The 12,105-nt window shown below is 39.4% G+C and overlaps 1 protein-coding gene across 1 annotated transcript in view; it reads left to right on the forward strand.

Annotated features, from left to right (window-relative positions):
- IQCM (IQ motif containing M) overlaps nucleotides 1-12,105 on the forward strand; it is a 522,664-nt gene that overhangs the window by 210,929 nt on the left and 299,630 nt on the right. Inside the window, 2 exon segments of the mRNA XM_069558325.1 lie at nucleotides 5,024-5,038; nucleotides 10,847-10,865. Of these exon segments, the coding sequence (XP_069414426.1) occupies nucleotides 5,024-5,038; nucleotides 10,847-10,865 (34 nt within the window).

Consider the following 12,105-nt stretch of genomic DNA (forward strand, 5'->3'; position numbering starts at 1 on the left):
CCTTGGAAGGAAAGTTATGACCAACATAGACAGCATATTCAAAAGCAGAGACATTACTTTGCCAACAAATGTCCATCTAGTCAAGGCTATGGTTTTTCCAGTAGTCATGTATGGATGTGAGAGCTGGGCTATAAAGGAAGCTGAGCACTGAAGAATTGATGCTTTTGAACTGTGGTGTTGGAAAAGACTCTTGAGTGTCACTTGGACTGCAAGGAGATCCAACCAGTCCATCCTAAAGGAGATCAGTCCTGGGTGTTCATTGGAAGGACTGATGTTGAAGCTGAAACTCCATTAGTTTGGCCACCTGATGCAAAGAACTGCCTCATTTGAAAAGATCCTGATGCTGGAAAAGATTGAAGGCAGGAGAAAGGGATGACAGAGGATGAGATGGTTGGATGGCATCACCAATGTGATAGACATGAGTTTGAGTAAACTCCAGGAGTTGGTGATGGACAGGGAGGCCTGTCATGCCCCAGTCCATGGGGTTGCAAAGAGTTGGACATGACTGAGCCACTGAACTGAACCCCTCTATTTATAGGCTGCCTTGGTGGCTCAGATGGTAAAGAATCTGCCTGCAATGCAGGAGACCCAGGTTCCATCTCTGGGTTGGGAAGATCCCATGGAAAAGGGAATGGCAATCCAGTTCTTGCCTAGAGAATTCCATGGAAAGAATTTAGAAAGTCTACAGTCGATGGGGCTGCAATGAATCAGACACAACTGAGTGACTAACACTTTCAGTTTCCCCTCTCTTTAACCCATCACCAAATTGTGTTAGCTATGTTTTTTTCTTTTATTGTTTGGTGGTGGTTTAGTTGCTAAGTCATATCTGACTGTTGTGACCCCATGTGCAGCCTGCTAGGCTCTTCTGTTCATGAGATCATGCTTAGCAAGAATACTGGAGTGGTAGCCATTCCTTTCTGCAGTGGATCTTCCCGACCCAGAGATCCCACCCAGATCTCCTGCATTGCAGGCAGATTCTTTATTCACTGAGCTACCAGAGTCAGTCACCTTTTACTGCATACCTTATACTTTAAATATACCTATTTTTGATCATGTAGTTTATTAATTCCAAATGATACTTTTCCCCCTTGACTCCTTGGAAGAAAATCTATGACCAACCTAGACAGCATATTAAAAAACAGAGACATTACTTTGTGAACAAAGATCCATCTAGTCATAGGTATGGTTTTTCCAAAGGTCGTGTCATGTATGGATATGAGAGTTGGACCATAAAGAAAGCTGAGCACCAAAAAATTGATGCTTTTGAACTGTGGTGTTGGAGAAGCCTCTTGAGAGTTCCTTGGACTGCAAGGAGATCAAACCAGTCAATCCTAAAGGAAATCAGTCCTAAATATTCATTGGAAGGACTGCTGTGGAAGCTGAAGCTCCAATACTTTGGCCACTTGATGCAAAGAGCTGACTCATTAGAAAAGACCCTGATGCTGGGTAAGATTGAAGGTAGGAAGAAAAGGAGATGACAAAGATGAAATGGTTGGATGGCATCACCGACTCCATGAACGTGAGTTTGAACAAGCTCCAGGAGTTGGTGATGGACAGGCAAGCCTGGCATGGTGCAGCACATGGGGTTGCAAAGATTCAGACAGATCTGAGCAACTGAACTGAACTGAATAAATGATTTTGGTATCAGTACCTACAACATTTACCAACTTCTTTTCCCTCTCAAAATTTCAGTTAGTTATTTATTGACTGTATCATCTAGGCTAGGATAAAAATCTTCTGTCACGTTCATTTTTCTTGAATATTTTGTAGACATTTTTCCACTATCTTTTACCTTGAAGCTTTGCTCCCTATAGGCATTATGTTCTTTTTGCCTGGCTATTCAGACCGTTCTTAATTTCTGGATTCTAATAATGTTTCTGAGATATGATTTGATCCTGATATGAAAGTATATCCTTCAATTTATAACATCCTAATTTTATTTTAATAATTGCTCCTGAAACTATGTCCTTAATATATTTTGTTCTATTATTTTGTTATTTTTTCTTCCTTTGCCTGTTTTCTATGTCTATCATTTTCTTTTATTCCATTAAAATTTTTTCTTTACTGTGTTGATTTTCATGTTGTGTACCTCTGTCAATCCTGTTTTTATTGTCCAATAGTCTTCATTTCTCTTTTTTAAAAAATTCAATTGAACAAACATAAAAGCATTCACCCATTTCTTCCACCCTCCATCCCCTGCCTCTGGTCACCATCAATCTGTTCTTTGTATGTATAAGCTTAGTATTTGTGTATATAAATTATATATATATATATATGTACACATATATTCCACATATAAGAGAGATCATACATTATTTATCATTCTCTGTCTGGCTAATTTCACTTAGCGTAATGCCATTGAGGACATATGTCTTTATTTATACAAATGATTTTATATTTTTCTTCAGCTCAAGTGGTTATTTCTGTCATCTGACCATATCTTTGTTCAACTTTTGTGTTCCTTCAGGGGGTTATTTTAATAGAAACAATTACCCTTTTTTTGCCCTCCAGAGGCCATAGGTAATACGTTAGGTCAGAATGCTTACATTGTTTGTGGTACTAGTTTTCCTCCTTTTTGTCCCCCTAGAAATATTTTTCTTGTTGTAGTCATTGGTCATAGTTCTTTTTAGCACTTTCCCCATTTTATTAGTTTCTACAGTGTTTTCTGTATACTTTTTATACTAGTCCCTCCTGTTTTTAATTACTCACTTTGTGGTGAGTTGTTCCTAGACCAGCCACCTGTAGGAGGCTTGGAGCTTTATATATCTCAGTGGTCAGAGCAGAGTTCCACATTAATGGGAATCACTTTTAATGACACAGGTCCCTGTTTGTACACAAGAGCTTCCCTAGTGGCTTAGATGGTAAAGAATCTGCTTCCAATGCAGGAGACCCAGATTCAATCCCTGGGTCAGGAAGATCCCCTGGAGAAATGGCTACCCGCTCCAGTATTCTTGCCTGGAGAATCCATGGACAGAGGAGCCTGGTGGGCTACAGTCCGTGGAGTTGCCAAGAGTCGGACATGACTGAGTGACTAGCACTTTCTTTAGTTTTTACATCCCCCTCACCAATCATTTTATCTCCACTCTGAGGACCACTCATATTGCTGACTCTCTGTCCTTACCCCCTTAACAACAAGGGGGTTGAATCCTGAAAATATGCCTCATTTATGTGTTTCCTCAGTCAGCCTCATTTCTCGACTTCTGGAGACCTTGTAAAAATATAGTGCTTTTGTTGTTACAGAACCTCAGTTCTGATTTTCCAAAAGGATTTGTTCCTCAGGCAGTGGAGCTATTTTAGAGAGCTCTTCCCTGCATTGTCTGACATCTGCAACCATGGGCATCTCTAACTTTCCCTTCCTCCACTCTCATTTAACTTCAGTTTATATTTGGAAGCTCTTTCTTGTATATTGTGCATCTGAGTTGTGGATGATGTCTGATTTCACCTAAGGAGTTTACTTTTCTGATTTTTTTTTTCATTTTTATGCTTATTTTTGGACTAGGTCTAAGATAAGGGGAAAAGTGTATATTTTTACTAAAATTTACAAATGAGAAGGCACATGATATTTTGAATAACTAAAGCAAATGCCAAGAAGCAAACCTCCTTGAAGAATTCATAGTTCATACATTAATGTCTAACACAAATCTCTTATCATTACCTAATTTTTATGTTAAATGATAGTCATAATTTCTTCAAAAGTTACTGATAAGATGTAAAATTAAAAATAGCATTTTAATAAGGTGTATTAGTTTGTTAGGGCTACCATAACAAATCACTCCTTACTGAGTAGTTTAAAACAACAGGAATTTATTCTCTCCCAGTTCTGGATGCTAGAAGTTCAAGCCTAAAGTGTAGGCAGGGCCATGCTCCCTCTGAAGCCTCTGGGGGTGGGGGCAACTCTTTCTTTCTTTCTGTTTCAGCTTATTATACTCCAGGCATTCTTTGGCTTGTGGTAGCGTGATCCGGTCGCTGCTTCTGACTTCACATAGCTCTCTTCTTCTGTGTCTGTGTTTTTGTCCTCTTCTTATAAGGACATGAGTCACACTGGATTTAAGAGCCCACTCTGGGGTTTCCTAGCAGCTTAGACAGTAGAAAATCTGCCTGCAGTGCAGGAAACCCATGTTCGATCCCTGGGTCAGGAAGATCCCCTGGAGTAGGCAATGGCACCTCACTCCAATATTCTTGCCTTGGAGAATCCCATGGACCAACGAGCCTGGCGTGCTACAGTCAATGAGTTCATAAAGAGTCAGTCATGACTGAGTGATGGTGTTTTTTTTCTACTCCAGTATGCCATCATCTTAATTTAACTAATTATATCTGCAGTGACCCTATTTCCAAAAAGGTGACGTTTTGAGGTGTTGGAGTCTAGGACTTTAACATATTTTTGGCAGACACAATTTAATTCGTAACATAACTGTAGTATCTTTTGGTAGAGAATGGATTAGCTAATTATCCTAACTCACTGTTTTTTTTTAATAGATAAGTAATATTTTTGTGAAGCAACTCTAAAGCATTCCTAAAAAAACACAGTGTGATTTTTATAGCAGCTATATTGAGCCATTGAGACATATTGATTTCCTTATTTTAGTATTATGTTTAGTCCTGTATCTTTGTTAAACTGGGAAAAAGATGTTTGGAGACCTGCCAATGATTATTATATCAGGAAATAGAAGTATGGGCCAGTGCTACTTAGCTATCTACTTATAGACAGATAAATACCTTTGAGACTGTAAAAAACTGTTATCATATAGCCAAGGAAATGTGGACATTGAAATAGTATCTTGTTTTAGTTTTTGAGTAACAAAAATTTGTTAAATTCTGACTTTAATAATGTGATGATTCTACTGAGGTATTTATTTCAGTTAGTGGAGAGAAACGTGGTTTGGATAAGTCATCCATTTTGAAATTTAAAAAAAAATAACAATAAATTGCTTTAAAACTTATCTTAAAATTCAGTGAAGCACTAAAAAGACAATGGAGAGCTCCACCAGTCAATTGTTGATTGATCACCTGTAACCAAAGTAAGAAGCAGGGTGTTAAAGTGGGAAACTTGTTTATGCCCTGAAGGCGTTGTGATACTGCACACTTGGGAAAAGCAAGTTTGCAGGTAAGGAGGACAGAGTTAAGGTTTATGGCCTGTCCACATTGGAGACTTTAATTAAAGAGCCTCCCTGCATTAAGCCCTGGTAAGAACAATCTAGGATGTATCCCACTTCTTTTCCAACAAATGCAGAAAGTTTTTAAAAATGCGAAAAAGAAACAAATTCCCTGAGGAGTTATGGTCACTTTCAGTGTCTTACATGGATTGGCACCTTGTGTATACATAGCCTAGCTTAGCAAGGAGCCTCAAATTAGAACTTAGTTTAGGATGATTTCCAACTGGTAATGCCCCCAGGCTGCAGACAGAAGTGTACCTCCTCCTGAATGAAAGGAGCTTAAATTAATTTTTAGGGGCGTTGAGAGTCAAGAGGTTCATATTATCTAAGCACATAAAGAAACAATACAAAAGGTACAAAACAAGCTGAAAAAACAGATAGTAGTAACAGGCTCATTCAGATTTATGTGCTGGAATGATCAGATTCAAATTTAGAACCATTATACTTAGTATGCTTAAAGAAATAAGATGAAAATAATTGTAGAGAATAGGGAATTACAAAAAGTGGCATACATTTGAAATTAAGACAACAGAACTTCTAGAAAATAAAGACGTTTTGACTATATCGGCATGCTTGGTAACATATTGGATACAGAAGAAGAAATAACCAGTGAAATGATAGGTAAGGTTAGAAGAAATTATCCAGTATTCAACACAGAAAGACAAGTAGCAAAATACTTGAAGCGAAGGCAAGAATGATACTAGGAAAATACTGTGAAGACATCTAACAGCCATATGATCCATCCAGAGGGAGAATGTCCCATCTAAGGTAAGTGGCAGAGGGAAAACGTAAAGAGAGTTTTTGTTTGTTTGTTTGGCTGGGCTGCACAGCCTGCAGCACCCAGGTTCCTAGTTCCCTGACCAGGGATTGAACCCGTGTCCTTGTTGTAGAAGCAGAGTCCCAAACACTGTACCACTAGATAAGCCCTAAAGAGTGTTTGTTAAGTATGTACTTTTTCTTATCTAGAATAACTGACATTATTATGTGACTTTTAAACTGGTAGATGATTAAAAATAGCATTAAGTATAGTATGTGACACAAATGAGGGCAAGAGGAGCAAGGAAAGGAGCACTTGGTAAAATAGAAAATGACAATGAGAAGGTAAATACAAGTAAAAACTTACTATTGCTTATATTCACTTATAATTGCTATCGTGTACATTGAGCAAAAATGAACAAAATACTCCAGGTAAAAGTCAAAGAATTTTACAGTATAAGGGGAAGATATTAACTATGTAATGTATTTGAGACACATTTAAAATATAGAATATAAAAAGTTAAAGGTTTTTCAGCTTTCTTGACTTGTGTTTACATAGTATGTATATATATTTCTACTTTTTATCAGTGTGTGTGTGCTAAGTCACTTCAGTCGTGTCTGACTTTTTGTGACCCTATGGACTGTAAGCCCGCCAGGTTCCTCTGTCTGTGGGATTCTTCAGGCAAGAATACTGGAGTGGGTTGCCATTCCTTCCTCTAGGGTATCTTCCTGACCCAAAGATCGGACCCATATCTCTTCTGCCCCCTCCATTGGCAGGCAGGTTCTTTACCATTAGCACCCTCTGGGAAGCCCTCTTTTATCAATACTAAGACTATAAAATGTGATTTGTTGTTTTTCAGTTGCTAAGTCATGTCCGACTCTTTCTGACCCCATGGACTGTAGCACGCTAGACTCCTCTGTCCTCCACTGTCTCTCAGAGTTTGCTCAAATTCATGTTCATTGAGTTGGTGATGCTATGTTCTCTGCCTCCCCTTTTCATTTTGCCATCAGTCTTTCCCAGCATCAGGGTCTTTTCCAATGAGTCAGCTCTTTTCATCAAGTGGACCAAGTATTGGAGCTTTAGCATTAGTCCTTCCAAGAATATTCAGGTTTGATTTCTTTTAAGATTGACTAGTTTGATCTCCTTGATGTCCAAGGGACTGTCAGCACCACAATTCAGAAACACAATCTCTCAGCACCACAATTCAAAAACATCAATTCTTCAGTGCTCAGCTTTCTTTATGCTCCAACTCTCACATCTGTACATTACATAACTACTGGAAAAATTATGGTTTTGACTATATGGATTTTGTCAGCCAAGTCATGTCTCTGCTTTTTAATTTGCTGTCTAGTTTAGTCATGGCTTTCCTTCCAAGGAGCAAGCGTCTTTTAATTTCATGGCTGCAGTTACTGTCCGCAGTGATTTTGGAGCCCAAGAAAATAAAATCTGTCACTGTTTCCACTTTTCCCCTTCTATTTGCCATGAAGTGATACTGTCATATGCCATGGTCTTAGTCTTTTGAATGTTGAGTTTCAAGCCAGGTTTTTCCCTCTCCTCTTTCACCCTCATCAAGAGGCTGTTTAGTTCCTCTTCACTTTCTGCCATTAGAGTGGTATCATCTGCATATCTGAGGTTGTCGCTATTTCTCCTGGCAGTCTTGATTCCAGTTTGTAACTCATCCAGCCAAGCATTTCCCATTGTGTACTCTGCATATACGTTAAATAAGCAGGGTGATAAAATGCAACCTAGTCATACTCCTTTCCTAGTTTTAAACCAGTCAGTTGTTCCATGTCCAGTTATAACTGTTGCCTCTTAAACCACAAAAGGGTTTCTTAGGAGACAAAGTAGTCCGGTACTCCTGTCTAGTCAAGGCTATGGTTTTTCCAGTGGTCATGTATGGATGTGAGAGTTGGACTGTGAAGAAAGCTGAGCGCCAAAGAAGTGATGCTTTTGAACTGTGGTGTTGGAGAAGACTCTTGAGTCCGTTGGACTGCAAGGAGATCCAACTAGTCCATTCTGAAGGAGATCAGCCCTGGGATTTCTTTGGAAGGAATGATGCTAAAGCTGAAACTCCAGTACTTTGGCCACCTCATACAAAAAGTTGACTCATTGGAAAAGACACTGATGCTGGGAGGGATTGGGGGCAGGAGGAGAAGGGGACGACTGAGGATGAGATGGCTGGATGGCATCACTGACTCGATGGACGTGAGTCTGAGTGAACTCCGGGAGTTGATGATGGACAGGGAGGCCTGGCGTGCTGCAGTTCATGGGGTCACAAAGAGTCAGACATGACTGAGCGACTGAACTGAACTGAACTGAACTCTCATCTTCTAAAGAATTTTCCATGGTTTGTGCTGATCCACACAGTCAAAGGCTTTAACATAGTCAATGAAGCAGTAGATGTTTTTATGGAATTTCTTTTCTTTGCCCAAGATCCAACAAATGTTGGCAATTTGGTTCCTCTACCTTTTCTAAATTGAGCTTGTACATCTGGAAGTTCTCAGTTCACAGACTGCTAAAGCCTAGCTTGAAGGATTTTGAACATAACCTTGCTAGCATGTGAAATGAACAAAATTGTATGAAGTTTGGACATTCTTTGGCATTGCCTTTCTTTGGGATTGGAATGAAAACTGACATTTTCTAGTCCTGTGGCCACTGCTGAGTTTTCCAAATTTGCTGACTTATTGAAGGAGCACTTTAACAACATTGTGTTTTAGGATTTGAAATAGCTCAGCTGGAATTCCATCACCTCCATTACCTTTGTTCATAGTGATGCTTCAGAACACTCCAGGATGTTTGGCTTTATGTGAGATACACCATTGTGGTTATCCATGTCACTAAGATCTTTTTTGTTAAATACAGTTCTTTTGTATATTCTTGCCACCTCTTCTTAATCTCTTCTGTTACGTCCTTACGTTTTCTATCCTTTATCGTGCCCATCCTTGCAGGAAATATTCCCTTGATATCTTCAAGTTTTTTGAAGAGGTCTCTAGTCTTTCCCATTGTATTGTTTTCCTTTATTTCATTGCATTGTTCATTTAAGATCTTATCTCTCCTTGATATTCTCTGGAACTCTGCATTCAGTTGGGTATATCTTTCCCCTTTTCCCTTGCCTGTCACTTCTCTTCTTTCCTCAGCAATTTGTAAAGCCTCCTCAGACAACCACTTTGCCTTCTTGCATTTCTTTTCCTTTGAAATGGTTTTGTTACCTCCTCCTGTACAGTGTTATGAACTTCCATCTATAGTTCTTCAAGTGCTCTGTCTACCAGATCTAATCTCTTGAATTTATTTGTCACCTCTACTAGATAGTCACAAGGGATTTGATTTAGGTCATACCTGAATGGCCTAGTGATTTTCCGTACTTTCCTCAAGTTAAGCCAGAATTTTGTAATAAGGAGTTCATGATCTGAGCCACAGTCAGCTCCGGGTCTTGTGTTTTCTGACTGTATAGAGCTTTTCCATCTTTGAATACAAAGAACTTAATCTGAGTTTAGTATTGACTATCTGGTTATGTCCACATAGACAGTCATATCTTGGGTTGTTAGAAAAGGATGTTTGTTTCTACCCGCATGTTCTGTTGACAAAATTCTCTTAGCCTTTGCTGTGCTTCATTTTGTATTCCAAGGCCAAACTTTCCTATTTTTCCAGGTATCTCTTCACTTCCTACTTTTGCATTCCAGTCGTCTATGATGAAAAGGACATCTTGTTTTGATGTTCCTTCTAAAAGGTATGTAGGTCTTAATAGAACTGGTCAACTTTAGCTTGCTCGGCATTAGTAGTTGGGGCATAGACTTGGATTACTGTTTAGCTGAATGATTTGCCTTGGAAATGGTCATTCTGACATTTATAAGGTTTTACCTGGCTTTTGTTGACTATGAGGGCTACTCCATTTCTTCTAATGGCTTCTTGCCCACAGTAGCAGATACAATGGTCATCTGAATTAAAATGGCCCATTCCTATCCATTTTAGTTTATTGACTTGTAAGATGTTGATGTTCAGTCTTGCCATATCCTGCTTCAGTTCAGTTCACTTCAGTTCAGTCACTCAGTCGTGTCTGACTCCTTGCGACCCTATGAATCACAGTGGAAACAGTGTCAGACTTTATTTTTTTGGGCTCTAAAATCACTGCAGATGGTGAGTGCAGCCATGAAATTAAAAGACGCTTACTCCTTGGAAGAAAAGTTATGATCAACCCAGATAGCATACTCAAAAGCAGAGACATTACTTTGCTGACTAAGGTCCGTCTAGTCAAGGCTATGGTTTTTCCTGTGGTCATGTATGGATGTGAGAGTTGGACTGTAAAGAAAGTTGAGCACTGAAGAATTGATGCTTTTGAACTGTGGTGTGGGAAAAGACTCTTGAGAGTCCCTTGGACTGCAAGGAGATCTAACCAGTCCATTCTGAAGGAGATCAGCCCTGGGATTTCTTTGGAAGGAATGATGCTAAAGCTGAAACTCCAGTACTTTGGCCACCTCATGAGAAGAGTTGACTCATTGGAAAAGACTCTGATGCTGGGAGGGATTGGGGACAGAAGAAGAAGGGGACAACAGAGGATGAGATGGCTGGATGGCATCACTGACTCGATGGATTTGAGTCTGAGTGAACTCCGGGAGTTGGTGATGGACAGGGAGGGCTGGCGTGCTGCGATTCATGGGGTCGCAGAGAGTGGGACACGACTGAGTAACTGAACTGAACTGAACTGATGCAGTATTGTTCTTTAGACTTTACTTTCACCACCAGACACATCTGCAAATGAGCATCATTTCTGCTTTGGCCCAGCTGTTTCATTCTTTCTGGAACTGTTAGTGATTGCCCTCCACTCTTCCCCAGTAGCATATTGGAAACCTTCTGACCTGCGGAGCTCATCTTCTGGTGTCATATCTTTTTGCCTTTTCATGCTGTTCATTGGGTTCTCGTGGCAAGAATACTGAAGTAGTTTGACATTTCCTTCTCCAGTGGACCACAGTTTGTCAGAACTCTTCACTATGACCTGTTCGACTTGAGTGCCCTGCACGGCATGGCTCCTAGTTTCCCTGAGTTGTACAAGTCTCTTTGCCAGACAAGAATACTCCTTGTGCAGAGATTGAATATGTGATGTCTTTAATGTCTACCTGCATTGGCAGGCGGGTTGTTTACCACTAGTGCACCTGGAAAGCCCTTGTAATTATAAAAGAAAATAAAAAGAAAAAGCAAGACCTTATCTATAGGCTACTAATTCCTATTAAACAATGTCTTCGAACATATGTCCCTTTAGAGCAGGTACTGTTATGTGCGAATTCTGCTAGGTAACTGACACATTTATTATTCCTAATTAAGACAAATACTTGATATGTTTTCTCTAATACATATGGCAAAGGATGATACAGATTTTATGGACCAGAAAACATGTTTGTATCCTTTCATACATTTTTGAGTCTATCCTAAGTCTGAGGAATACTATTTATTGCTGTGTCCTAACTCACAGGGAAACCAAAGTCAGTCATTCTTCAAATTTAATATCCTGGAACAATATTCTAGTGTTCTAAAATGTACTTTAAACCAATGAGAATCTCTGTTGTATTAATATTTGGATGACTGAATTTTGAAGGAGTTCCAAATTTTCCTGTGCAGTCCATGAGATGGGTTTATAGTTGAGACAGATGAAGGCAATAACTGTTGAGATCACAGAACATCCCTTCTTTGCTAAAGGGAGAAAAGGATACTTTTTGTCATTCCTAACTATGCAAAAGGTAAAATGTTTCATTGCTTTTAAGTTGGAACTAATTTATAGCAAGTATTCAAAGATTCCTTTCAATTACACACCAATGGGTATGAAAATCAATTTCCTATTTTATGGCCCTTCATTTTTATCAGTTTGTGCTAAGCTGTGTCCACTGGGAAATAGAGTGTATATAAGGGATGTGCCTTTGAAGCATTTCATGCAGATGTATCTTTTAAACATGAGGTACTGAAACTATGCTTACAAAATACACTACAATTCTATTGCTTAAAAACAAATAAAAGCCAAGGTGGTTTGACTTGAAGGTTTACTAGGAGGAAAATCCCATGGATGGAGGAGCTTTGTAGACTGCAGTCCATGAGGTCGCTAAGAGTCGGACATGACTGAGCGACTTCACTTTCACTTTTCACTTTCATGAATTGGAGAAGGAAATGGCAACCCACTCCAGTGCTCTTGCCTGGAGAATCTCAGGGGCA

This window comes from Ovis canadensis, chromosome 17 (genome assembly GCF_042477335.2).
Source record: "Ovis canadensis isolate MfBH-ARS-UI-01 breed Bighorn chromosome 17, ARS-UI_OviCan_v2, whole genome shotgun sequence".
Lineage (NCBI taxonomy): Eukaryota > Metazoa > Chordata > Mammalia > Artiodactyla > Bovidae > Ovis > Ovis canadensis.